General features: G+C 54.3%; 1 protein-coding gene across 1 annotated transcript; it reads left to right on the plus strand.

Moving 5' to 3' along the window:
* On the plus strand, window positions 1-27710 carry LOC100736765 (myosin-6). Its single transcript, XM_084969193.1, has 39 exons — window positions 1-322; window positions 898-948; window positions 1269-1481; window positions 2951-3094; window positions 3339-3495; window positions 3592-3619; window positions 3885-3996; window positions 4290-4382; window positions 5286-5349; window positions 5612-5710; window positions 6150-6253; window positions 6339-6477; window positions 8094-8362; window positions 8598-8768; window positions 10180-10489; window positions 11810-11880; window positions 12163-12250; window positions 12340-12457; window positions 12576-12699; window positions 12982-13118; window positions 14337-14592; window positions 14738-14980; window positions 15125-15301; window positions 15589-15734; window positions 15980-16070; window positions 18620-19009; window positions 19361-19487; window positions 19577-19695; window positions 20021-20217; window positions 20749-20932; window positions 21097-21262; window positions 21404-21528; window positions 22712-23020; window positions 23235-23438; window positions 25049-25174; window positions 25258-25533; window positions 26932-27027; window positions 27141-27275; window positions 27636-27710. Exons 3-39 carry the CDS (start codon window positions 1281-1283, stop codon window positions 27657-27659), a joined length of 5820 nt encoding a protein of 1939 aa, XP_084825319.1. The 5' UTR covers window positions 1-322; window positions 898-948; window positions 1269-1280; the 3' UTR covers window positions 27660-27710.
* Window positions 27711-27988: the final 278 nt, after the last annotated feature.

Here is a 27988-nt window from a genome sequence, read left to right on the forward strand (position 1 = left end):
GGGGTGGGGGAGGTGGAGTGAGAGGTCCTGTCTTGCCACTATCTGCCCATCAGCTCTTTGGAGGGCAGGAATGTGCCCAAGGACTAAAAAAAGGCCCTGGAGCCAGAGGGGCTAGGGCGACAGACCTTTCATGGGCAAATCTGGAGGCCCTGTTGTCCTCCTGTCACCTCCAGAGCCAAGGGATCAAAGGAGGAGGAGCTGAGGGGGGAGGGAGGGGGGAGGGGGGTTCCCTCCGGAAGGACTCCAAATTTAGGCAGGGGGTGGGGGCAGCAGGATATAAAGAAACAGCCTCCAAGGACAGACTGACACTCCTCTGAACCAGGTAAGACAGGGCTTGGGGTGGGGGCTCTGTAGCCAGCCCTCAGAGCCCCCAGCCTGAGGGAATGGGGTGCAGGCCAGTCGGAGACCCAAGGGTTCTGCAAGAACTGACTGCTCCAACCCTGGGGACTTCCCACTGACAGAAGGGAGGCTCCAAGGGGGAAACCAGGAAGCTCTTTTCCTCTTTTCTGCATCCCTTTCCCCGTCCTCTCCTGCTTTCTGTAGCCTCCAAGCGCTTTCTCCATCTTTCTCCCTCCTCAATAACCCTCTTTGTCCAGGCTTATTTTTCTCTCTTGGTCTCTGTCACTTCTTGTCACTATCATACTCTTTGTCCGTCTCTCCCCCTGCCCTTCCTTCCTGGCTGTATGTTCTAATCTCCTCACCTCTCTCCGTTTCCAACTTGGATTTCACACCCCACTCCTCACTTTTCCTAACTCTGCATACTTTCTTTCCTGCCTCTCATACTCCCCCCATCTCACCCCCCATCTCCCATTTCTGTCTTGCTCAGTGGCTCTCAGGGTTGAGCCTGGAGCCTCAGGCTTATTCCTCCTTGTCTGTTCTCTGCCTGCTGTCCCACAGTGACTCTGCCCATGGTCCAGTCTGCAGGATTCTCTGTGAAGAGATAACCAGGTGAGAGCCACCCCAAAGTTCTCTTGGGAGCCAGGCTGCTGGACCAGGGGCCCCCATCTCTCTCTGAGCACCTCCCTTTGGCAAACTGCAGCCAATTCCGCCTCACATAGACTTTCCCCCAGACTCTCCTTCGGTGTCACATCAGAGGGCAAGGGAAGCAGAACCGAGTTGGGGAGGGCTGGACCCAAGCCAGGTGCTTCTCAGTTAAGGAGGTGAGAGTGATAGGACCCAGGTGGTGAGGGGCTGGGCAGGGAGTAGAGCTGCAGAGGGCAAGGGCAGTGCCACCCACTAAGGCCCAGGCCTTCCTCTCTGGGCCACAGAGGAGCGACAAGATGACTGATGCCCAGATGGCTGATTTTGGGGCAGCAGCCCAATACCTCCGCAAGTCAGAGAAGGAGCGTCTGGAAGCCCAGACCCGGCCTTTTGACATCCGCACGGAGTGCTTCGTGCCCGACGACAAGGAGGAGTTCGTCAGGGCCAAGATCCTCTCCAGGGAGGGAGGCAAGGTCACTGCTGAGACAGAGAATGGCAAGGTGAGTGAGGCACGGGGAGGGGGGGGGGGCAGGGGTGTGTGTGTGTGCAGGGATGGAGCCACTTGCACTGGGAGCTGAGGGGCCTGAAGAAGAGCCAAAGCCAGTGGGGGTGCAGGATGAGCCCCTCTCGAGAAGCCCAGCATCTGAGTGAGAACCCTGAACTTTCGCATCAGATCTGAGCAGCTGTAACGAGGTACCACCCCAGGGATGCATGCCCCTTACCAGAGAGGATGCTGGGGGCAAATTTTGATTGGTTTCCTCTTCAGGGGGTGTTAAAGACATAAAGGGCACAGACACAGCATCCCTTCTCGAACCTGTATCCTTCTCCTCTGTGCCTCAGTTTCCTGCATGGACCAACTCTCCCCAATCTTCCCCAAAGATCAAACTCTCAGACCCAGGAACACAAAGAGCAGGAACCCTTGAGCTGAACACCAATCCTTGGCTGGCGACTGGCACTCAGGAGTCCACAGTCCCTGGTCCCTCACACCAGCCATGAGGACTGCAACTGGTCAGCAGCAGCTGCTGAGAACTGTGTGCCTCGCAGATGCAGACACACTGGCTAACTGTTGCATCCCAGAGAGGCGTGCGATCACAGGCCATAACCCGCTGAGGGCTTTGACCCTGAACCCAGCTCTGCCACTAGCAGCGACCATGCTGGCGATTCATTTAATTATTCGATCCACAGCTTCCTCTACTGTAAAAAATGCTGGAATACTTACTCACAGGATCTCATGACATCAGGGAATGGCAAACTGACTGGTGGTGATCAAACCATTTCACAGTGACCAATGAAGAGTGTAGAGTAGATAGGTGAGATGTTTTTCCGGTAGCATCGAGGTTTGCCTGAAGGAACTGATGCCCTCGAGCACTGCCCCCAGGGAATCAGGGTAAGGTGTGGGTGCACAGATCAGAGAGTGGCCAGCCTCTCTTGAGTTTGCTCCTAGACACTCGAAGCAGGGACTGCACAATGATGCCCATGGGCACAGGATCTGGGGAACTGCAAGACACAGGAACTCAGAGTTCCCGTCGTGGCTCAGTGGTTAATGAATCCAACTAGGAACCATGAGGTTGCGGGTTCAATCCCTGGCCTCGCTCAGTGGGTTAAGGAACTGGCGTTGCTGTGAACTGTGGTGTAGGTCGCAGATGCGGCTCAGATCCCACATTGCTGTGGCATAGGCCAGTGGCTACAACTCTAATTAAACTTCTTCCTGGGAACCTCCATACGCCGTGGGTATGGCCCTAGAAAATCCAAAAAAAAAAAAAAGACACAGGAACTCTAGGACAGTCCCTAGGATGGGAGAGACAGTGGGCAGGTAAATTACCTGGCATCTTGGGGAGCTCTGGGCTAAGAAGAGACGAGCTGGGGGAGCGAGTCTGGGTAACACCTGCATTCTGGGAGGAGCTAAGTGGATGAGGCTGGCAGGGTCCCGGTGGGAGTGTGGTCACCCCCTGTCCTTCTGCCCTCCCAGACGGTGACCGTGAAGGAGGATCAGGTGCTGCAGCAGAACCCGCCCAAGTTTGACAAGATCGAGGACATGGCCATGCTGACCTTCCTGCACGAGCCTGCAGTGCTTTTCAACCTCAAGGAGCGTTATGCGGCCTGGATGATCTATGTGAGTGTGTCCTGCACACAGCAGGCAGCCTGTCCTGCACAGAGCCCAAAGTAGGCCAGGTCACTCTCTCGAGGAGAGGGGGTCAGAATCCTCCCAAGGGGGCAGGATCCCTCTGCCCTCTCATTTCTGGTCAGCTGCAGGAAGAAAGGAGCCAGCTGGGGTGACCAGGGACTCCTCTGACTTCCACCACTGCCCATCCTGGGCTCTCCACTCCAACTTCTGACTGCCTGGTCTCCTGCTTCAGACGTACTCAGGCCTCTTCTGTGTCACCGTCAACCCCTACAAGTGGCTGCCAGTGTACAACGCTGAGGTGGTGGCCGCCTACCGGGGCAAGAAGAGGAGCGAGGCACCGCCTCACATCTTCTCCATCTCTGACAACGCCTACCAGTACATGCTGACAGGTGGGCTGGCAGCCCTGACCTGCGTCCTCTCACCCCACACCCATGGACCTGGGCCCTCAGCCCTGACTCCGTTGCCTCTCCTCTTTTCTCTTCCAGATCGGGAGAACCAGTCCATCCTCATCACGTGAGTGAGCACCATCCACCCCTAGAGGGGCCTGGCGGGGAGTCCTAGGCTGATTTCTGGGGTTGTGGGGGTGGGAGGAAAGGTTCAAGACTGTAATTGCAAGGAGCTGGGCTCTCCAAAGAGGCCAGAGTGACCTGCAGTGATGGGCAGATTCTGCAGGGAGCTGGGCCCTGGTGGAGATTAGATGGATGGACTGAGGGAGGAGGGTGTGGTGCAGAGCTCCGAATGGGGAATCTGGGTTCTGACGGATCCCTGTTGCCCCCAGGGGAGAATCCGGGGCAGGGAAGACTGTGAACACTAAACGTGTCATCCAGTACTTCGCCAGCATCGCGGCCATAGGTGACCGTGGCAAGAAGGACAATGTCAATGCAAACAAGGTAGAGGGTGGGCCACAGGCTCTACAGAAGGGGTCTGGGGGGTCAGGCTGACCAGGTGACCCCTAACCTGCCCTGGGGAACAGTGCGGACAGCGCCCTGAACCCAGTACTCAAGACCTTCCCGGTGGGAGACATATACTCTGAGGTCCAAATATGCCCTGTGGAGCCACAGACCCACCAGCAGCCCATCCAACCCCACCCACATCCCCAGCCCAGAGCCGTGCCCCTCCCCCTCCCCAGCACAGCCTGGAGGTGAACTGGAGATGAAGCCCCATGGCTCTGCTCCCTTCACAGGGCACCCTGGAGGACCAGATCATTCAGGCCAACCCTGCCCTGGAGGCCTTTGGCAACGCCAAGACCGTCAGGAACGACAACTCCTCCCGCTTCGTGAGTGCAGCTGACCACTGCTAACTGGCCTTGTCCAGCCTTAACCAAAAAGAAAGCGGGGGGGGGGGTGCAGTTTTGCCAACAGTCTCCACCCATGTTTGGTTCTGGGATATTAATCAGCGTGCACACACTCTAAACCCTTCCCACTCAGTCTGGCCCCTGAATTCTGGCAATACAAGAATGCACAGCCATTACAGCTGCTCCAGAGCCAAGTAATGAGACCGATTTGAGTCACATTCTAGATTTTCCAAAGCTCTTCCACATTGGAAGTGGGAAGAAAGCAGGGGCAGGAGTTTCTGCTATGGTGCAGCAGAAACAAAACCGACTAGTATCCATGAGGATGTGAGTTTGATCCCTGGCTTCGCTGAGTGGGTCAGGGATCCTGCATTGCTGTGGCTGTGGCATAGGCTGGCAGCTGTAGCTCTGATTTGACCTCTAGCCTGGGAACTTCCACATGCTGTAGGTGCAGCCCTAAAAAGAGGAAAAAAAAAAAAAAAGAGAGAGAGAGAGAGAGAACATGGGCATTGGAGGCAATTCCTCAGCTTCTACCCACCCAGCAAGTCTCCACACCTCTGTGAGCCCCAGCTCCTTCATCTGTGAGAGAGAAGTAATACTATCTACCTTGTAGGTTATTGGGAGGATTACATGAGATCACATCAGAGGTACAGACAAAAAGCATTCTACCTGTGTTCACTCCCGTGCTGTTGTTTCTGCACAGAGATCCCTGGGTGATACGTGGGGATGGGCATCCTTTTCCCTGTTTTACTGATATGAACCTGGGACCCCAAAGAGGTCATTTACATTTCCAGAACCAGCCAGGGCACTGTGCATTGGGTTGCAGTCCAGCATCTCCATCTGTCTTTTCCGGCCAGCTCCCTCACTCTTTGCCCCATCCACCCCCAGGGGAAATTCATCAGGATCCACTTTGGAGCCACTGGAAAGTTGGCTTCTGCGGACATAGAGACCTGTGAGTACAAAGGGAGCCCTGCCCCCACCCTCATCCCCTCCATCTCTGCCTTCTTTCCCCGCCGGCCACCCCATCTCAACATTTCCCCTCCATCTTCTGTCTCTGTCTCTATTTGCCTCACGGCTTTAGAATTCTTTTTCCTTTAAACCGTGTCCTTCTTCTGACACTCTCCACTTGAAGTCTTTTTCCCCAGACCTCCACCCTTTTGCTGGCTCACCTCTCTTTCCCTCCTAACCCGCCTTCTTCCCTTTCCTCACTTCAGATCTCCTGGAGAAGTCCCGGGTGATCTTCCAGCTGAAGGCTGAGAGGAACTACCACATTTTCTACCAGATCCTGTCCAACAAGAAGCCAGAGCTGCTGGGTGAGCCTGGCCGGATGCCTCCCCAGCCCCTGGCACCCTTCTAAAGCCCACTGGTGCAGGGCTGATCCCTCTCCCCACCCACAACCTCCCCCAGCCCTGCTCGCCCCCTTTCTCCCTCCATCTGCCCACTGCCTTTCTCTTCCTCCCCCACTTTGGACTTGCCTGCATCAACTCTTGCCTCCCTTTCCACCCTTCCTTATCCTATTCCTCCTCCTCCTAGATTTGTCTCCTTCTCTGTATTTGTCGCCCCTTCCCCCACCTGTCATTCTCCCACCATCCTCCCTGTCTGGGTCCCTGCCGCCCACTTTTCCTTTTCTTCTGGATCCTCCCCTGGGTACTTGCTGACTGTCCTCCTATCTGCTCCCGTTCCTTTCCCTTCTCTCCACCTCTCTCCCACACCGTGCCCTCTGGTCCCCTGCCCTGTCCCTCGCCTGGACAGACATGCTGCTGGTCACCAACAACCCCTACGACTACGCCTTCGTGTCTCAGGGGGAGGTGTCCGTGGCCTCCATCGACGATTCCGAGGAGCTCGTGGCCACGGATGTGAGTGCGGGGTCAGTGGGAGGGCTCCGGGGGCTCCTGGGCCACCCTTCCCGCCACCCACTCTGCCTCCCTCGCCCTGCCGCAGAGCGCCTTTGACGTTCTGGGCTTTACTTCTGAGGAGAAAGCCGGCGTCTACAAGCTGACGGGCGCCATCATGCACTACGGCAACATGAAGTTCAAGCAGAAGCAGCGGGAGGAGCAGGCCGAGCCTGACGGCACGGAAGGTGCGAGAGCCCGAGGGAAGGCGCTCGGAAGGCCTGAGGTGCTGGGTGTCTGCCCGTCATGCAGAGACGGACGCCTGGGAGCACGGTCTCCCTGGCTGCAGCCAAAATCGGTGCCTTTCCACGATTCTTAACGAGCTAAGTTCAAAACCGCGACCCTAGCGCGCCTGTGGAGAAAGTGGGAGGAACCGGAAGTAGGAGTCGCGGCGGTCGGAAGGCGGGGCGTCTTCCCAGGGGCGGGCTCGGCCCCACCCCCTCCCCACCCACCGCGGACTCTAGGCTTTCTCCTAGTTAGAACCCAGCCAGAGGCCACCCTTCATCCCAGACAGGCTGGCTCCCAAAGGAACTGAGGCTTGTGGGTGGGTGAGGACAGGGACATGGCAGGAGTCGGAAGACAGGGAGGCGCCTCTGGGTCCCACCAGCTTCTCCACCCTAGCAGCGTGGAGCAGAACTGGAGAGATTTCCTCCTGTGCCCAAGACTCCTCCAAGCCAAGGAAAGCACAGACCTGAGCTCTGCACATCCCCGTCACTAGTGCAATGTGTAAGGGAGGGAGACCCAGCCCTCGGCTGAGCCCCTCACAGACTCCAGGCCATGCTCTGTTTGGGAGGCAGGAGGCCAGGGCTCATGACACAGCTCAGGACGTTGGCATGTCACCCACATCACTGGGCCTGTTTCCTCCTCGGTGAAATGGAGTGATAGTCCTTCCCAGCTCCCTCTGGGGGAAGTTGTAAAGGTGTGAACAGGGCCGGACAGATGCCCAAAAACATTCCTCTTGGCCTACCTTCAAGGACCCCGTCTCTGTGTCTTCCCAGAGAAAATATTAACCCTGAGTTTCACAAGAGCATGTCGCCAGTTATCACAAAACTCTTGAAATTAAACCAAACAAATTCCCTTTAAATAGAGATCGTATGTTGGAAGGCACATTTTGGAGAGCTGGGTGTTGGGGGTGGTGAACAACATGCTGTTAGGAACCTTGATTTCCCAGCCAGTCAAGTTGATCGACATATGGATTCAGAGTAGAGCATGCCCAGTCTTGGGCTGGATCCTGGGATTGGGGACAAAGGAGGCAGGGAGCAGAGGACATCTCCTTTCATCAGCCACGGTCCCAGGGACACACCACACAGGAGATGTAAAGATGGAGGCAAGGGGGCTGTGTGGTGGGAGATTGGGGGTGATGGAGGGGCCTGGGCTCCAGCCTGACTCAGGCACACACTGGCTATGTCACCATAGCAAGCCTTGTTCTCTTCAGGCCTCAATTTGCAACTTTTTTTTTTTTTTTTGGTCTTTTTGTCTTTTTAAGGCCCCACCAGAGGCATATGGAGGTTCTCAGGCTAGGGGTCCAGTCAGAGCTGTGGCTGCTGGCCTACAGAACAGCCACAGCAACGACAGATCCCAGCTGTGTCTACGACCTACACCACAGCTCACGGGAATGCCAGATCCTTAACCCACAGAGCGAGGCCAGGGATCGAACCCACAATCTCATGGTTCCTTGTCAGATTCGTTTCCGCTGCGCCACAACAGGAACTCCAATTTGCAATGCTTTAATGAGGGGTAGGACCTGATGGCCCTGGGCAGGGAAGGTGGGTCTGTTCAAAGTGCTTGCTTATTTCTCCACCAGATGCCGACAAATCTGCCTACCTCATGGGGCTGAACTCAGCTGATCTACTCAAGGGCTTGTGCCACCCTCGGGTGAAGGTGGGCAATGAGTACGTCACCAAGGGGCAGAATGTCCAGCAGGTGTACTACTCCATTGGGGCCTTGGCCAAGGCCGTGTATGAGAAGATGTTCAACTGGATGGTGACACGGATCAATGCCACCCTGGAGACCAAGCAGCCACGCCAGTACTTCATAGGGGTCCTGGACATCGCTGGCTTTGAGATCTTCGATGTGAGTCGGGAACCCTGGGGGCGGGAGAGCAACAACCTGCTCATTCACACAGGCAGCCACTGCTGGCCGAGCTGGCTACAGGCCAGGCAGGGAGGGCAGAGGCTCAGCAGTGATGCAGATGGTCGGTCGTGTGTCTTCAGGGGAGGGAGCAGCCACTCCCCTTGCTGGGCTAGAGGCAGCCCTGGGCTGACCCCATGGGCCACCTGACCTGCCCCCTCCCCTCCTTGCCCCGCAGTTCAACAGCTTTGAGCAGCTCTGCATCAACTTCACCAATGAGAAGCTGCAGCAGTTCTTCAACCACCACATGTTCGTGCTGGAGCAGGAGGAGTACAAGAAGGAGGGCATTGAGTGGGAGTTCATCGACTTTGGCATGGACCTGCAGGCCTGCATCGACCTCATTGAGAAGGTGCTGCCTCGGCCCCTGCGCCAGGGTCCTCTTCCCCTGCTGTCCCAGAGAAAGTGGCAGCCCCATCTCTTCTACATCTGGGAAGCTAGTCCTCAGCATCCCAAACCTCCCTCCAGGCCCCACTTCCACCCACTGTGAGGTCATGGGTATACACAGGTCCAGCCCTTCCTTCTCTCCCCAACACCTAGGACCTTGTCCTGAGTGGTGGTGACCTCCCAGGGTCTTAAGAGGGGGACGTAGTGAAGGAGAGAACTCCTGGCCCCTCTGACACCCTGTGAGAAGCATCATTCTGGAAGGAACCTAGGCTGAAACTAGACACGTTGGCCTCCCATCCTCTCCCTATTGACTGAGGATAAGATGATCTTCAGCCCCTCCCAGTGCTCACTTGCTCTCACCATGCCTTTGGGCTCTTCTGATGGTGGCCAGAGTTGGTGGTAACCGACCTTGTCCCAGCCCAGCCATGGCCACTCAGAAAATAGTGGCTTCCCCACAAGCTTTGTATGGTTTTCAGGATGCTCTCTTCCAGAGGCCCTCAGAGTCCCCTGAAATTGTATAGAAAACATGTGCGTGTGTGCGCACGCGCGCGCGTGTATGTGTGTGTGTGCCTTTTTCTGGGAGGGAGTCTTTATTTTTTGTTTTTATATTTTAGGGCCACACCTGCAGCATATGGAGGTTCCCAGGCTAGGGGTCGAATCGGAGCTACAGCTGCCGGCCTACATGACAGTTGACAGCAATGCCAGATCTGAGCCGAATCTGTGACCAACACCACAGCTCACGGCAATGCCAGATCTTTGACCCACTGAGCGAGGCCAGGGATTGAACCCACAACCTCATGGTTCCCAGTCGGATTCATTTCCACTGTGCCACAACAGGAACTCCTGGGGAGGGAGTCTTTGGATTCATCAAACTCTCAGGAGGATTCCTGTCCCAAGAAAAGTCAGGAACCACCACACTTTCTGAAGTGCAGGACATGGGGCAGAACCTGGATCCCTCTAACCATCCCTTGAAGGATTGGCACCTGTCATATAGACGGGTCTGGCCTGCCCTGCAGTCTGGCACCCCTGACACATCTTTCCTGGCCCTCATCCCACTCCAGGGCAGGGAGCCATCCAGGAAGGGGCTGTGCTGTGAGCTCTGAGGGACCCCCAGGTGGGAGGGGGACGGGAAGTATAGGGCTCTTTTCTGGGTCCAGTGGGGCAGAAAGAGGTTACATAGGCCAGATCTGAATGTATTTGGTTTTAGATTAACTCCAGGAATATTGGCTTCCTTTATTGGGACAAGAGGTACCAGCACACGGCTTCTGTGGCCTGCCAGCTACACTGGGCTGCAGGCTCTCCTCTGTCAGGTGGGAGACCCTGCAAGCCTGGGCCTGCACTCAGTAACACTCTCTCTCTCCCCTCCCTGCCCCCAGCCCATGGGCATCATGTCCATCCTGGAAGAGGAGTGCATGTTCCCCAAGGCCACCGACATGACCTTCAAGGCCAAGCTGTACGACAACCACCTGGGCAAGTCCAACAACTTCCAGAAGCCACGCAACATCAAGGGGAAGCCGGAAGCGCATTTCTCCCTGATCCACTATGCTGGCACCGTGGACTACAACATCATAGGTTGGCTGGAGAAGAACAAAGACCCGCTCAATGAGACAGTGGTGGGCTTGTACCAGAAGTCCTCCCTCAAGCTCATGGCCACACTCTTCTCCTCGTATGCCTCTGCTGATGTGGGTAAGAAGGTAGCCTGCACAGGGGCAGAGCAGTTCTAAAGTATAAGGGGCCAGGGGCCTGCTGCTTCAATGTACATGACCCCAAAGGCAGGAGGGAGCCATGGACAGTGGGGTCAGAAGATCCCACAGCAGCCCTCTGTGCCCCCTTCTGTGGAAGTGCAATCTTCTACACTTTGTGTTATGGATGTCAGTGTACACGCTGTATGTCTCCTCAAGACTGTGAGCAAACAAAGATCAGAGAGGGTGGCACAGGCATCACTGCAGCAGGCCTGGCATAGAGTGGTGCCTGCAGGAGGCTGCAGGAACTGTGAAGGAGATCACTGCCTATACGGTAGAACATATGTACAGTACACATGTATACACACATACTGTATGACATATATAGTGGCCTCCAGGTGAAAGAAGGAAAAGAAAGGGTATAGACTGAAACGAGGAAGATAAAGTATGAGAAGAAAAGTAGAAAGTGGGAAGATGTTGACATGGAGCGTGGGGTAGAAGAGGCTGAGAGGAGACCACTGATCCTACTGCAATGCCTACTATGTGCCAGGCACTGGGGAGGCACCCTACACTCTTGATCTTTCCTAATCTTTTTCACATCATTTGAAGCTTGTTGCCCTCCTCCTCATGGGAAACTGAGCCTTGGAGAATAACTTGCCCAAGAGTTCCCATTGTGGCTCAGCAGTTTAAGAACCCAACATAGTGTCCGTGAGGATGCAGGTTCAATCCCTCGCCTCACTCAGTGGGTTAAGGATCCAACGTTGCTGCAAGCTGCAGTGTTGGTCACAGATGTGGCTCGGATCCTGTGTTGCTGTGGCTGTGGCATGGGCCTGAAGCTGAAGCTCTGATTTGACCCCTAGCCAGGGAACTTCCATATGCCACAGGTGTGACCATGCAAAGAAAAAATAATAATAAAAGAAAAAGAAATAACTTGCCCAAAGCCACACAGCTGGTGAGCAGCAGAGCTATGCCCCTGTCCAAGGGCTCCTCTGGGTTTTTTTTGTTTTGTTTTGTTTTTCTTGTCTTTTTGCCTTTTCTAAGGCCGCTCCCATGGCATGTGGAGGTTCCCAGGCTATGGGTCTAATCAGAGCTGTAGCCACTGGCCTACACCAGAGCCACAGCAGCGCCAGATCCGAGCCACGACTGCTACCTACACCACAGCTCCCAGCAATGCCAGATCCTTAACCAACTGAGCAAGGCCAGGGATTGAACCCACGACCTCATGGTTCCCAGTCGGATTCGTTAACCTCTGGGCCACGACAGGAACTCCAAAGGGCCCTTCTATTTTCAAGCTCTTGTTCATCATTCCTTCTTTTGTTATTAGGGGACAGCAGTAAAGGCAAAGGAGGCAAGAAAAAGGGTTCATCATTTCAAACAGTGTCAGCCCTCCACCGGGTAAGAAGGGCCCAGAGATGCCAAGAAACATGTGGTGGGAAGGCCCAGCCCAGAGTATTTTGTCTGCTCCACCCTAACCTGATGCTCTGAGTGTGGGGAGGAAAGAAGCTAGAGTTATGTGGTTGTTTGGGGGTGTAAATTCCACACAAGCCTGAACTAACATCAGAAATTATGTGTCAGATCCCTGTCCCTTAGAGGGTTCTCGTGACAGGTCATCTGGGGCCCAGGGACCAAATGGATGGGCCCTGTGTCTCCTGACCTCCAAATCTCATCCACCCCCAGGAGAATCTGAACAAGTTGATGACCAACCTGAGGACCACCCACCCTCACTTTGTGCGCTGCATCATCCCCAATGAACGGAAAGCTCCTGGTGAGCGATGCAAAGGGTCCAGTCTAGAGAGGGCACGGGGCATCCACGTGCCCTGAGGCTGACTCTCTCCCTCTCCTCTCCTGCCATAGGGGTGATGGACAACCCCCTGGTCATGCACCAGCTGCGCTGCAACGGCGTGCTGGAGGGCATCCGCATCTGCAGAAAGGGCTTCCCCAACCGCATCCTCTACGGGGACTTCCGGCAGAGGTGGGTCCTGGGGCGCCCCTGGGACTCAGGGAACAGGGGGAACTTGCGTGGCCTTAGATTCTGTGGGCAGAGCAGACCAATGCAGAACTTGGGTGAATCCAGGCACCTTCCTCCCCAGGTATCGCATCCTGAACCCAGCGGCCATCCCTGAGGGCCAGTTCATTGACAGCAGGAAAGGAACAGAGAAGCTGCTGGGCTCCCTGGACATTGACCACAACCAGTACAAGTTTGGCCACACCAAGGTGAGTCTAGAACCCCTTAGGGTGGAGTTCAAGATGTGTGGCTGGCTGGGTTGAGTGGAGCAGCTGGGAGTTCAAAAGGTAGACCACGAATTCCTGGCTTCCTATTCAGCCAAAGGGCTGGAACCTGAGTTCCTGTCTTATTTTTCACATTTTACTCCCAGGTCTAGAATGCACAGGTGATGGGGTCCCAGAAAGCCCAACCAGAGTCTCCCACCCTCTTCCTCAGCCCTGGTTACCCTTCTCTGAGGCTGTGGCCCCCTTGTTTCTACCCCTTACCCCCAGGTGTTCTTCAAGGCGGGGCTGCTGGGGCTGCTGGAGGAGATGCGGGATGAGAGGCTGAGCCGCATCCTTACCCGCATCCAGGCACAAGCCCGGGGTCAGCTCATGCGCATTGAGTTCAAGAAGATCTTGGAGCGCAGGTGAGGCTGGAGGGAAAGAGAAAGGTGCTCCCAAAAGACAAAAGAGGGAGGCGAGCAGAACCCACTGGTATGGGTCAGAAGACCTGAGTTCAAGTTCTGACACTTACTAGCCGGTCTGGGCAAGTGACTTCAGCACTCTGTGTCTCATTCTGAATTCTTTCAAAAAAGAAAATTCCCCATAGGGGAAATTAAGAGATACCATTTTAAGAGTTCCCCTTGGGGCTCATCAGGTTAAGGACCCAACTAGTATCCATGAGGATGTGGCTTTGATCCCTGGCCTCCCTCAGTGGTTACGGATCTGGCATTGCCACAAGCTGCAGTATAGGTCACAGATGCAGCTTGGATCCCCCGCTTGCTGTGGCTGTGGTGTAGGCCAGCAGCTGTAACTCTGATTTGACCCTAGCCTGGGAACTTCCATATGCCACAGTTGTGGTCCTAAAAAGAAAAAAAGAGAGAGATAACATTTTAAAACACTAGACTGACCAAAATCGATTAGTCAGACCTCCTGCTACGGATGAATAAATTCATGCAATCTCTTTAGAAAACAATTTGTCGTTTTCTTTTTGAGCAATTACATACTTTTCCGTTCCACTCCTGAGTGCATTCGCACAGAAAGTCCTGCCCTGAAGGCAATGATCTAGTTTTTGTTGGTTTTTTTGGCCACGCCCACAGCATGTGGAAGTTCCTGGGTCAGGGATCAAACCTGTGCCACGGCACCTACCAAAGCTGTTGCAGTGACAACACCGGATCCTTAACCTACTGCTCCATAAGGGAACTCCATTGTTCTAGTTCTTATCTTGGTGATGAGTTCATGGACAGTCATTTTGTTTCATGCTTCATAACTTACACATGTATTATAGATATTCCTAAATGGAAAACATCATATTTTAGCATATTTGAGGTTCTTATAAGATTAAAAACACTGGACACAGTAGACGGTTTACAAGTGGTAGCTTCCATAGCTAGTAATGCCCCAGTAATGAAGGTATAAATGGCCCTGTCATTGAATCGATCAATTAATAAATGTTTATGGAGCAACTCCATGTTCAGTGTGGTAATGTTGGGGTGGGGGTGCATATCAAGGCGACAAGACAAGGCTTCTGCCCACAGGTACCTACAAACTTGCCTAGATGGGCTGGGAGCTGAGTGCAGTTGGTCGCATGATTGGGAAGTGCTCTTTCTCAATGCCCATCCCTGCCTCCATGTTTCTTTGCCCAGGGATGCCCTGCTGGTAATTCAGTGGAACATTCGGGCCTTCATGGGGGTCAAGAACTGGCCCTGGATGAAGCTCTACTTCAAGATCAAGCCGCTGCTGAAGAGCGCAGAGACAGAGAAGGAGATGGCCACCATGAAGGAGGAGTTTGGGCGCCTCAAAGAGACGCTGGAGAAATCAGAGGCCCGCCGCAAGGAGCTGGAAGAGAAGATGGTGTCCCTGCTGCAGGAGAAGAACGACCTGCAGCTCCAAGTGCAGGCGGTGAGGCCATGTCTCCTCTCCTGCCCCTGGATTAGAGCCCACCTCATCACCAGGGACAAGATGTCTTGGAGCTCCAGCTCTCTTTAAGACCCCAGGTCTCTCTTCTCTTTCATCACCAGCTCTCCTCTCTGTCCTCTACTCCCAGGAACAAGACAACCTCAACGATGCAGAGGAGCGCTGTGACCAGCTGATCAAGAACAAGATCCAGTTGGAGGCCAAGGTGAAGGAGATGACCGAGAGGCTGGAGGACGAGGAGGAGATGAACGCTGAGCTCACGGCCAAGAAGCGCAAGCTGGAAGATGAGTGCTCTGAGCTCAAGAAGGACATTGATGACCTGGAGCTGACGCTGGCCAAGGTGGAGAAGGAGAAGCATGCCACAGAGAACAAGGTGAGGGCAGCTCTCTCTGGCTCCAGACCCAAGACGTCTCAGGGTTCCTTAGTGTGGTCCTAGTCCTTGGAATTGGAGGTCTCCACAGATGTTTCTAGGTTGGTGACCTTTGACCTTAAAGGGGTTGGGGCTCTTGGTCGGCAGGTGAAGAACCTGACAGAGGAGATGGCTGGATTGGATGAGATCATCGCCAAGCTGACCAAGGAGAAGAAAGCTCTGCAAGAAGCCCACCAGCAGGCCCTGGATGACCTTCAGGCTGAGGAGGACAAGGTCAACACCCTGACCAAGTCTAAGGTCAAGCTGGAGCAACAGGTGGATGACGTGAGTAGTAATTACCACACTCCATCTCTTTCAGGTCAGAATTTTTACAGGCAACACCTATGGCCAAGGGGTTCCTGATCCCTAGAACTAAATTCCATGACTTCTGGGGCCCTTTGTTCTCTGCAGTTCCTTACTAGGCTGGGTCTCTGAATCCTTTGTGCCTGCAGGGATTTCTCTGCTTGTCTAACTACCAGTCTCATTGGACTTCAAGTTTTGAAGGGAGCAGAAGTGGATGCATCGTGGATTTCAGGTTTTCTACACTCTGTTCATTTTCTTCTCTTCACCAGCTGGAGGGGTCCCTAGAACAGGAGAAGAAGGTGCGCATGGACCTGGAGCGAGCAAAGCGGAAGCTGGAGGGTGACCTGAAGTTGACCCAGGAGAGCATCATGGACCTGGAGAATGACAAGCTGCAGCTGGAAGAAAAGCTGAAGAAGTAGGAGCCTGTGGCAGCCAGGAGAGGCTACTGGGGGTGTCTGGACTGAGGGTTAGAGCTTAGGGTGCTGAACTGCCTGTGGCCAAGGGTGCCCTGGGCACAGTGGGAACAAGGAGGTCAATCACAGACCTTCCCCGCCCTCAACCTCAGGGCCAGGAGGAGGGGACTGGCCCTGGCACACCGAGGCAGGAGGAGAGGTCAGGTGCAGAGGAAGGAAAACCACCTGTCACCCCCTTCTCCTTCAGGAAGGAGTTTGAGATCAATCAGCAGAACAGTAAGATAGAGGATGAGCAGGCACTGGCTCTTCAGCTGCAGAAGAAACTGAAGGAAAACCAGGTGAAGTTCTTCGGGGTTTAGCCAACTGGGAGCTCAATAGTGCTGAAGCAGCTGAGGCTGCAGGATCTGCTAAGGGTTCTAGACAGTTCCAGACAGTATCTAGAACTCCATGCCACCTGAAGAACCCCCCTCTCCCCTCCTGAGTTAACGGCACTTGGGAACAGCAGTCCTCTCCCATTAGAGCAATGATGCCTTATTTCAGCAAGGCTGTTTCGTGTGAGGGTGGGGGTGGGGGGAGGGGGTCATACCTACTAAAAGGAATTCTCTTGCTGAGCTGTGCTTTGCCTTGTGGGTTTTCTACAATTGCTAGCTTTCAGTTCTCCTCCAACCCTTCCTTTTCATCATGGGGGTGAGAAAGGCCTTCATGGACCACCTTCCCCTGGGGAGCTCTGTTCTTACTCTTCCCAGGTACTCACCCCAGTCACTAACTCAGGCCGAATTCCCACAGAGCACCGTGATATGGAGTTAACTCCTGCAGTCTTGAGCTAACCACTTCTCCTCCTGAGCCTCAGATTCTCTTCTCATCTGTAAAATGGGACTCATGACCCTTGCCTTGCAAAGGACCAGAGGAGATATTGTACAGGAATCCACTCTGTCAAACAGGAGGCGCTATATGTATGTCATTTCAATACAGCTCAGGTTAGAGAAGTCAGCCAGCCACTAGCAAGATGTTCTTTTGTCTTCCTCTGCAGGAGGAGATTAAATTAACTGCCAGAGTCTCTCTTGCCTGTAATGCACCCTGAATTTTAATGTGCTTTTAGCCTCCTGTTTGTCAAAAGAGCCCTGGAAGCGAGGAAGACAGGAACTCGTATCCCCATTCTATAGCTGCAGAAGCTGCATGGCCATGACTGGACACGGTGACTCCAAGGGCAGCAGGGACTCAGCTATTTGTCCTCTCATTTTCATTTTTTTTAGGACTGCAGCATATGGAAGTTCAATCGGAGCTGCAGCTGCTGGCCTATGTCACAGCCACAGCAATGCCAGATCCTTCACCCGCTGAGCGGGGCCAGGGATCAAATTCACGTCCTCATGGATACTAGTCGGGTTCGTTACTGCTGAGCCACAATGGGAACTCCTGTCCTCTCATTTTCTGATGAGGCCACAGCTTGTGGAGAGAGAGGACCCCCTCGGAACTCAGGGCCGATGGCCCAGGCTGCAAGTAACACAGGAACACCATTCCATTCCTCTGGGGGCAGCTTAGGAGATGGCCTGCCTTCAGTGATGCTCTTCCCTCCTGTCTTCTTGGGGTGCCCATTCTGGGTTTCGGCCAGAATATTAGGATAGCCCCAGGTTCTTCTACCCTAGTTTTGGGCAACTTCTTTGACTCTTGGACCCAGAACAACAGTGTTGTCATCCTCACTAGGTCTTGGCAGCGGGCTGCGGCTCCTCCTTCTTCCTGCCCAGGCTCTGGCACTCAGTCCCCTCTTCTCCATCCTGGGAAGAGAGGCATGGTGGCCCTCTCTCTCCTGCTCCCAGGACCCCCCCCACACACACACACATTCCGTCAACACCATCCACAACCACAGATGAAGGCATCCCACCAACCCTCCCCTTTGCTCCTGGCTAGTCAGACAACAGATCAAAATGGTAGATGGGACATTCTCCCAACTTAGTCAAGGCCAAGGCTAAGGCCAGAAAAATGAGGCAGGGGCATGATACAGAGGAGGCCACCCTGGAAGGGAACAATGAAGCTGGAAGGGAACAATGAAGCTGGAACCTAGCCCTGGATAAATAAAATAAGACCTGGAGAGTGAGGTCTTGGTTCATTAGACTTTGTGGTTAACTCAAAAGATAACAAAAGTTTTTTTAAATTAAGTCATCTTGTTGCAAATGTTTGTAAATATACAAGCATCCACTTTCCTGCCTTATCATTAGCAGAGCAGAGTTTAGCAAATCAGTGGAAACTTTGAGATTCAGGATCTCACAGGATTTCAGGATCCCTCACTGAACACAGATTCTTAGAATCGCAGATGCTCAGACTGGGTCTGAGATGCCCCCAGGAAATGCCTGAAGACTTGGCTTTAACCCAGTTCTTATTGCCGGTCTGTGCCGGTCTGGTGGCCTCCCTGGCCTCTACTCACTAGAAGCCAGTAGCAACACCCCCTCCCCAAGTCACAACAATTAAAAAATGTCTCTAGAGTTCCCATTGTGCCTCAGTGGTAATGAACTGTATCCATGGACTAGTATCCATGAATATGCGGGTTCAATCCCTGGCTGCACTCAGAGGGTTAAGGATCCAGTGTTGCCATGAGCCGCAGTGTAGGTTGCAGACACAGTTCAGATCTGGCGTGGCTGTGGCTGCGGTGGAGTTCCAATTTGACCCTAGCTTGGGAACTTCCACATGCCATGGGTGTGGCCCTAAAAAAAGACCAAAAAAAAAAAGTCTCCAGACCTTGTCAACTGTCCTTTGGGGCACAGAATGTCCCCTGGTGAGAACTACTGCTCTGTAGAACTTGGATGCTTGGGTCAGAAGCCTTCTAGAGCCCTGGGAAGCGGGTTCCAATGGAGGGGTCTGGGTGATGGGTCTGAGCCCCCTGTGTCTGGCCCAGGCACGCATCGAGGAGCTGGAGGAGGAGCTGGAGGCCGAGCGCACCGCCAGGGCCAAGGTGGAGAAGCTGCGCTCAGACCTGTCCCGGGAGCTGGAGGAGATCAGCGAGCGGCTGGAGGAGGCTGGCGGGGCCACGTCCGTGCAGATCGAGATGAACAAGAAGCGAGAGGCTGAGTTCCAGAAGATGAGGCGGGACCTGGAGGAGGCCACGCTGCAGCACGAGGCCACGGCGGCTGCCTTGCGCAAGAAGCACGCTGACAGTGTGGCCGAGCTGGGTGAGCAGATCGACAACCTGCAGCGAGTGAAGCAGAAGCTGGAGAAGGAGAAGAGCGAGTTCAAGCTGGAGCTGGATGATGTCACCTCCAACATGGAGCAGATCATCAAGGCCAAGGTGGGCTGTGCTCTGCTCTCCCTGCCCTCTTTTCTCTCACAGCCTCACAGGCACCTTCCTTCCACTTCCTCTCCCTGCTGTCGCTCTTATTCTCACCCCCTTCACCACTCTCTGGTCTCTCTCTCCCTTGCATCCTCCATGCCCTCCACCTGTGTCTCCATCCTCATCACCTCTCCCTTCTTTAATTCATGCACCCTCTTCAGACTGCGCCTCTCCAGTCCTGCCCCATTTCAACCCCCCCACCCCTTGCCCCTTCTGTGCTCTCCCCAACTTGGCCCTCCCTCCCTTCCTTCCACGGGTGGACCCAGCCCCTCCCACATCCACCTCTCCTGTGTCCCTTACTGCCTGAAGGCAAACCTGGAGAAGATGTCCCGGACGCTGGAGGACCAGGCCAACGAGTACCGGGCGAAGCTAGAAGAGGCCCAGCGCTCTCTCAATGACTTCTCCACCCAGCGAGCCAAGCTGCAGACCGAGAATGGTGGGTGCCCCTAACCAGTGCTGCGCCTGCCCCAGGGCAGGGCATCAGGCCCCTTTCCATGGCTTACAAACCCTCGTTCCCACCTCCAGGTGAGCTGTCCCGGCAACTGGAGGAAAAGGAGGCACTGATCTCCCAGCTGACCCGAGGGAAGCTCTCCTATACCCAGCAGCTGGAGGACCTCAAGAGGCAGCTGGAGGAGGAGGGCAAGGTGAGGCCTGGCTCGGGGGCCACCAATCTCAAGGCCAGAAATGGAGCCTAGAGACTGCAAAGAGTCCTCTGGAATGGAAAGACCCCCAGGCCAGGTTCTTCTATGCTTCAGCTAAGCCACAATCACCAATGCTTCCTTTCTCATGTGTGAGGGGTGGGCAAACTGGGAAGCTACCCCAAGACATTGCGATTTCACACCAGCCCTCACCCTGAAGGAGGCTGGGGATCTGCTGAAGTTCCCAGACATGAAAAGGATCTGGAGGAGGGGAAGGCATTCCCTCCTACCTTCCCAGGGCTGAGCCCACCCCCTGTACCCCCTCTCCCAGGCAAAGAACGCCCTGGCCCACGCACTGCAGTCAGCCCGGCACGACTGCGACCTGCTTCGGGAACAGTATGAGGAGGAGACAGAGGCCAAGGCCGAGCTGCAGCGTGTGCTGTCCAAGGCCAACTCAGAAGTGGCCCAGTGGAGGACCAAATACGAGACAGATGCCATCCAGAGGACCGAGGAGCTGGAGGAGGCCAAGTGAGTCACCGCGGCACCCCCAACCCTGACTCTAAGAGAGGAAGGAGCAACAAATAGCACCTGGGTGGGGACAGACAGAGTGGGCACGGAAGAGAGACTTGAGGTGGGAAAACTGTGGTGGGCAACAGAGGAGCGTGAAAGAGAGCCTGGATCCTGCACTCTGAGTGAACCCTGGCTGGCCCTGACTCACTTCCTGTGACGGGCGAGCTTTTGGCCCGGGTTATACCTGATGCTCACGTATAAGACGAGCAAAAAGCTTGTTGGTCAGAGGAGCTACCGCCGATCAGCCTGGGTGGGGAGGGCTGGGGGCTCCCACACAGATGCCACTGCTGGTAGTGGGGAGACTCTGCTCTAGGCACCCACAGCCCTGGCTCCCTGGAGGGTTCCATGGCCTGAAAGGCTGCTCAGTGTTCCAGAAAGCTACAAGGAAGGACTGAGTCCTCCTCATCTGGCAGTTAAAGGAGGCAGTGGGTCCCATACCCTGCTGTTCCCAAGTAGAGTCACACATACACACCCAACTGCCCTGGGCAGGAAGAAGCTGGCCCAGCGGCTGCAGGACGCTGAGGAGGCCGTCGAAGCCGTGAACGCCAAGTGCTCCTCGCTGGAGAAGACCAAGCACCGGCTGCAGAATGAGATCGAGGACCTGATGGTGGACGTGGAGCGCTCCAACGCGGCCGCCGCCGCCCTCGACAAGAAGCAGAGGAACTTCGACAAGGTGGGCCCAGGCTGGGGGCCCCGGCCAGGGGGCAGGGCAGGCGGGCGGCAGTAGGGAACGTCCCCCTCAGAGGCAGAGCCTGAGCCCAGGAGAGGCACCAGGGCGCCCCTGGACGGCGAGGCCGGGGCCGGGGCTGCGCAGTGAGCCGCGTCGCGTCTCTGCAGATCCTGGCCGAGTGGAAGCAGAAGTATGAGGAGTCACAGTCAGAGCTGGAGTCCTCGCAGAAGGAGGCGCGCTCACTCAGCACCGAGCTCTTCAAGCTCAAGAACGCCTATGAGGAGTCTCTGGAGCACCTGGAGACCTTCAAGCGGGAGAACAAGAACCTGCAGGGTGCGGAGCAGGACACCCAGAAGGGGCAGGGGTTGGGGGGGCGGTGTCGACAAGGGGCGCCACCCAGCGGCTCCTAGAGACGTGCACCCCCCACCGTGGGCCCAGGGCAGCCCCCAGCTGAGCAGCCCTCCTCTCCCACAGAGGAGATCTCCGACCTTACTGAGCAGCTGGGTTCCAGTGGAAAGACCATCCATGAGCTGGAGAAAGTCCGCAAGCAGCTGGAGGTGGAGAAGCTGGAATTGCAGTCGGCCCTGGAGGAGGCTGAGGTAAGGGCCTGGCTCTGCCTAAACCACTGCCTGGGACCTTCTCCTACCCCCCCCTCCACCCCCATGATCCTGTCTCTGACTCCCCACTCTCCCTCAACTGGGGGTGACACTGACCCAAGACAAAAGATATTAGCTCATTATTCATACATAATCCAATGTCATCTACCCACTTCCATGACTAACCTCCAAAGCCAAGGTCTACATAAGGGAAATGCCACAACCTAATCATAGGCCATAGGTTTTGTTTCCCACCGGGTTTATAAAGTTAAAACCGGGCCATCTAACAACTCCCCAGACAGGGATGGGAGCATGGGCTCCAGAATCAAACAGACCTGAGTTTGAAACTTGGCTTCAGGACCTTTACTGTGACATTGGACAAATTCCTTAACCTCTCTGTACCTCAGTTTTCTCATCTGTGAAATGGCATGACCTGTACCTACCTCATGAGATATTTTACACATAACTATTATGAAGATTCAACAAGGTAACACACTTAAGCACTTAATAGCTGTTGTAACTGTTCATTTTTAAGAGCCTTGTGATAGCCCTGAAATTTAGGGCTTCTAATTTTTTTCACTACAGAGTGAGGGACGTGGGACACAGAGAAAAGTTTGTTGATATAAAAAATCCTTTCCTTTTCTATGATTTTTTTTTTTTTTTTTTTTTTTTTTTTTGCTTTTTAGAGTCTCACCCATGGCATATGGAGGTTCCCAGGCTAGGGGTTGAGTTGGAACTACAGCTGCCAGCCTACACCACAGCCACAATAATCTCAGATCCGACTGCGACTGCGACCTACACCACAGCTCACAGCAACACCGGATCCTTAACCCATTGAGCAAGGCCAGGGATCAAACCTGCAACCTCATGGTTCCTAGTCAGATTTGTTTCCACTGTGCCACAATGGGAACTCCTCCATGATATTTTAGGTAGGTCAGGATCATGCAATGTTGGTGCTGGAGAGTCTTGGCAATCATGAGGTTAAAACAATTACCTTGACAGAAGAAGCCCAAGAATATCCAGTACTTCCTCCCCCAGAACACCTGAGTGGCCTGAGATGCAGGTCTCACCCCGCCATCTCTTTCCAGCTCTCCCTCTCCAGGCTGACACCTTGCATCTTCTCAGCCTCCCTCCCCTCGTGCCCTGAGTCCTGACTCCCTCACACCCTCTCCCCATCCCCCTCCAGGCCTCCCTGGAGCATGAAGAGGGCAAGATCCTCCGGGCCCAGCTGGAGTTCAACCAGATCAAGGCAGAAATTGAGCGGAAGCTAGTGGAAAAGGATGAGGAGATGGAACAGGCCAAACGCAACCACCTGCGGGTGGTGGACTCGCTGCAGACCTCCCTGGACGCAGAGACACGCAGCCGCAATGAGGCCCTGCGGGTGAAGAAGAAGATGGAGGGCGACCTCAACGAGATGGAGATCCAGCTCAGCCACGCCAATCGCATGGCCGCTGAGGCCCAGAAGCAAGTCAAGAGCCTGCAGAGCTTGCTGAAGGTACACGGAGAGTCTTGGAAGCAGGAAGTCCCCTCACCCAGAGAGGGGCAGTGGCCAAGTTGGGTAGTGGTGTCCCATCACAGCTCCAGATCCCTCCTGCCCCTGGGCCACTGCAGACTCCCCCCCCCCAAGACCCCTCCTAGCCTCCACCATGGGCTCTCCCGGGCATCCAGAGGCCAGCTCCCTCTCTCACACCCACTCTCGTGATGTGCAGGACACCCAGATCCAGCTGGATGACGCGGTCCGTGCCAATGATGACCTGAAGGAGAACATTGCCATCGTGGAGCGGCGCAACAACCTGCTGCAGGCCGAGCTGGAGGAGCTGCGGGCCGTGGTGGAACAGACAGAGAGGTCCCGGAAGCTGGCTGAGCAGGAGCTGATTGAGACCAGCGAGCGGGTGCAGCTGCTGCACTCCCAGGTGAGAAGATCAGGGGAACCTACCAAGTGGCAGAGCTGGGACATGCAGTGATGTTCTGAACCAGATGCCCTGAGTAAGCATTTGTCCAACCAGGATCATAAGTTATTCATCTCTTGGGCCAATTCACTTCTGTTTTTTTTTTTTTTTTTTTCGTCTTTTTGCCATTTCTTGGGCCGCTCCCGCCCCATATGGAGGTTCCCAGGCTGGGGTATAATCGGAGCTGTAGCTGCCAGCCTACACCAGAGCCACAGCAACGTGGGATCCAAGCCTCGTCTGCAACCACAGCTCACAGCAACGCCGGATCCTCAACCCACTGAGCAAGGGCAGGGATCGAACCCACAACCTCATGGTTCCTAGTCGGATTCGTTAACCACTGCGCCACAACAAGAACTCCACATCTGTTAATCATGGTTGTGGAACCACTGCCTTGAGAAGGAGATCTACACTTACAAGCTAAGAGAGTCATGGTTGATTGGTGATGCCTGCCAAAGTCACAGATCTGGGAGTCATGGAATGCATGTTGTTACATGATAGTCTAGATCAAGAAGACAGCCTCAGCTTGCACTTAAAAATGGGACTTTGGGGGAGTTCCCATTTTGGCTCAGTGGTAACAAATCTGACTAGTGTCCATGAAGATGAAGTTTCGATCCCTGGCCTTACTCGGTGGGTTAAGGATCTGGCGTTGCTGTGAGCTGTGGTGTAGGTCGTAAATGAGGCTTGGATCCTTCATTGCTATGGCTGTGGCATAGACCAGCAGCTGCAGCTTCAATTTTACCCCTAGCCTAGGAACTTCCATATGCCACAGGTGTGGCCCTAAAAAGAAAAAACAAACAAGCAGACTTTCAAAGTTTAAAGAAAGCACAACTGCATCTATTTTAAACCAATTCTCCACGGCACCCCATTTTTCTGCAGTCCCATAACACAGCTATACACAGCAGTGGGGTTTTGTGTCCATCTTACTCCTGTGGAGTTGTGCTCCATCGTCTAGTAGGTATAGGGATGACATCACCCACTGACCTGGTCCTCTTTTCCTTAGCCTACTATACTACTTCTGTAACTATAATCACTTTTAGGATATTGTCTTGGTTTAAAAAGTTGTTCTCAGGAGTTCCTGTCGTGGCTCAGGGATTAACGAACCTGACTAGTATCCACAAGGATGCGGGTTCCATCCCTGACCTCACTCCATGGGTTAAGGATCCGGCATTGCTGTGGCTCTGGTGTAGGCCGGCAGCTATAGCTCTGATTGGACCCCTAATCTGGGAACTTCCATATGCTGCAGGTGTGGCCCTAAAGAGACAAAAAGACCAAAAAAAAAAAAGTTGTTCTCATTTTTCTTGGGATGTTTTCCCACTCCTGCATAGGCATGTTACTAAAGAGCTCAGGAGTAGAACTAAGACCCTTTCCTGCTTGAAGTCTCCCTTCAGAGCTGAGTCATTTTAGACATAACATTTAGAATATATCTATTTCCATAGGTAAAGAGAAAGCAAATGCAACACAAGGACAATACAAAAATATGGAAGACATATTTTCAAAAGATGATCGGTTCTAATTTTCTCTGGATAAAGGTAGAGAATCAGGTGACAATTTGAGTTTTCTCTACTCATATCTAGAACACTAGCCTCATCAACCAGAAGAAAAAGATGGAGTCGGATCTGACGCAGCTCCAGTCAGAAGTGGAGGAGGCGGTGCAGGAGTGCAGGAACGCCGAGGAGAAGGCCAAGAAGGCCATCACGGATGTGAGTCCCCCCACCCCAGACTGTCTGCTCCAAGCCGGGGTCCCCTTGAGCTGGAAGACTCAGACCCTGTGTCCCGTGCACAGGCCGCCATGATGGCGGAGGAGCTGAAGAAGGAGCAGGACACCAGCGCGCACCTGGAGCGCATGAAGAAGAACATGGAGCAGACCATCAAGGACCTGCAGCACCGGCTGGACGAGGCCGAGCAGATCGCCCTCAAGGGCGGCAAGAAGCAGCTGCAGAAGCTGGAGGCCCGGGTGCGGGAGCTGGAGAATGAGCTGGAGGCCGAGCAGAAGCGCAACGCGGAGTCGGTCAAGGGCATGAGGAAGAGTGAGCGTCGCATCAAGGAGCTCACCTACCAGGTGCGGGCACGGGGGCCACGCTGGGACCGGGCCCTCAGGAGTGGATGTGAAAGCGTGTCCCTCAGTCCACCTCCTGACCCTCGAGGGCCCCACGCACAGCCACCTTCCAGGAAGGCCACCCTCCTGCCCTTTGAGAAGCTGTCTTGAGATTGTTTTTCTTTCACATTCTCTGGAAACAGTCTGGCTCAAGCCCACGAATTTTTCTAGTGATGGAAAATTTACTTCTACTTCCTGAAAGCTCTTTGAACCAGCATTTCCCCAGTTTTTTTTAATAACCTGAAGTGCTACCATGAAGGCTTTAGGACAGTCCAAAGAAACTCCATCAGCAGGGACATTGTGTGGCATTTTAGAAATAAAAGTCAGGGAGCTCCCATTGTGGCTCAATGGATTAAGAACCCAGCATAATCTTCTTGAGGATGCAGGTTTGATCTCTGGCCTCGTTCAGTAGGTTAAGGATCCGGTGTTGCCACAATGGGAGCAGATATGGCTCAGATCTGGCATTGCTGTAGCTGTGATGTAGGCCAGCCACTACAGCTCCGATTTCACCACTAGCCTGGGAACCTCCATATGCTGCAGGTGTGGCCCTAAAAAGAAAGAAAGAAAAGTAAAGGATGGGAGAAGATTTGGATCTTCCATGGAACTTATGGGACAATAGATAGAAGGCCTTAGAGGGAAAAAAAAAATCCCAGAATGTTCTAAGACCTCCATCTGCATAGCTCAGAGCTTTTGCCTTTGACCTATGATTTTCACAGTGTGCCTGGGCAGGAAGGACAGAGAAAGGGGGTACTGGTCCATTTGACAGCTGGATATAAGAGGCACAGGAAAGAGATACAGATGTAGAACCACAGGTATACTGTGGACATGAGTGGAAATGGTGCCCTAGCACATACCAATTAGGAATGATCAGGTGACATTGGAACCACTGATCCTGGTGCCCAAAACCTGGCCCAGGATCAAAATATTAGAATAATGGGCTGTGATGAACTAAAATGGTCTGGATTAAGATAATCCCTTCTTTCTGCATTCCTCATTGGCCTTTCTGATCACTGTAGAACCACTGGCCAGGAGCACCTATGGAGCTTCAGGTTGGAGCTGGAACAGCCCAACTGTCTCCATATTATCATATGAAGAAATTGTGTTTGGTTCTGAGCCCCTTCTTGCATTTCCAGCTTTGGGGCCACAGCCCTCCTTGCTTTTTAGGTCTGAACTGAGGACCTTGCCATGGCCCTTTGACCTATAAGTAGCATCAGAGATGAAATCTCCCCACCACCTCTTTGACCTGCTCATTGGAGGGAGGGGCAGCTAAGGCATGGGGAGAAGAAGGGGTGATGAGGGAGGGAAAGATGGTTGCTTGTGGTCCTCACCCAAAACTGGCTTCTCCCACCCATCTGCCCCCAGACGGAAGAGGACAGGAAGAACCTGCTGCGGCTACAGGACCTGGTGGACAAGCTACAGCTGAAGGTCAAGGCCTACAAGCGCCAGGCCGAGGAGGCGGTGAGTGACCCTGTGGGGCCCGGGCCTGGAGAGGCAGGTAGCTGGTCTCCAGGATGGGAGGCTAAGAACCCCTGGCCCCTCTCACTCATCCTGCCACCCCCGAACCCCCACAGGAGGAACAGGCCAACACCAACCTGTCCAAGTTCCGCAAGGTGCAGCACGAGCTGGATGAGGCGGAGGAGCGGGCGGACATCGCTGAGTCCCAGGTCAACAAGCTTCGGGCCAAGAGCCGTGACATCGGCGCCAAGGTGGGTCCCTCCCCAGACTCCGCTACTCACCCCCATAGCAGCGCATGCCCCAGGACATCAGCGCCCCTCAGAATGGGCACCCCTCGCCCTGTGTTTGGATAGCCCTGAGGGCCCTGCAGCCCCCACACCTGAGAATCCCCCCACCTGCTCAGAGAAGCCCCCTACAGACTGGTACCTCCTTAGCAAGCCCAGGCCCACCCCTCAAACCACAAGGACCCCTAGGTGGGACCCCAAGATCCCTGAGGCCTGAACATCTCCCCCTAAGGGGATCTCCCTCAGGCCCCTGAAAGCCCTGGAGATTCCTCCCCAAATCTTATCCCTCTTGCCAGCTGCCCCCTCACACCTTTTATTCTTTCTCAGCAAAAAATGCATGATGAGGAGTGACTGCCTGTGGAACCTCGCTCTCGCTGACCTATAATAAACATGAGCGCCAGACTCTGCCTGAGCCCCTGTTCTTCCTGCTGGCCAGCCAGGAGCTGTTCTGGCCTCCTGGGGGGGAGGGCGGCCCCACCCCATGTCAGAGCCAGGGGAGCCAAGACCCCCCACAGCTACAGAGGAGGAAACTGAGGCCCAGAGAGGTAATGTGTCCTATCCCTGATGCAGTAGAGCCGGGAGTCCTGGTTCTGCTCAGTCAACCATACAAGGGACAAAAGGGAGAAACTTCAAAAGTAGAGAAAACAGGGAGTTCCCATCGTGGTGCAGCAGAAATGAAT

This window comes from Sus scrofa, chromosome 7, assembly GCF_054392235.1.
Source record: "Sus scrofa isolate SSC_HxYL_T2T_F1_AM1 chromosome 7, Sscrofa_HxYL_maternal_Yorkshire_Landrace_v2.0, whole genome shotgun sequence".
NCBI lineage: Eukaryota > Metazoa > Chordata > Mammalia > Artiodactyla > Suidae > Sus > Sus scrofa.

What these genes read in the sequence shown, in the direction of transcription:
- LOC100736765 (XM_084969193.1), top strand. Translation starts at nt 1,281, where the DNA reads ATGACTGATGCCCAGATGGCTGATTTTGGGGCAGCAGCCCAATACCTC. An exon ending in CTGAGACAGAGAATGGCAAG is followed by an intron (nt 1,482 to 2,950) that starts GTGAGTGAGGCA and finishes CTGCCCTCCCAG; the next exon opens with ACGGTGACCGTGAAGGAGGA. An exon ending in CAGTGTCAGCCCTCCACCGG is followed by an intron (nt 11,881 to 12,162) that starts GTAAGAAGGGCC and finishes ATCCACCCCCAG; the next exon opens with GAGAATCTGAACAAGTTGAT.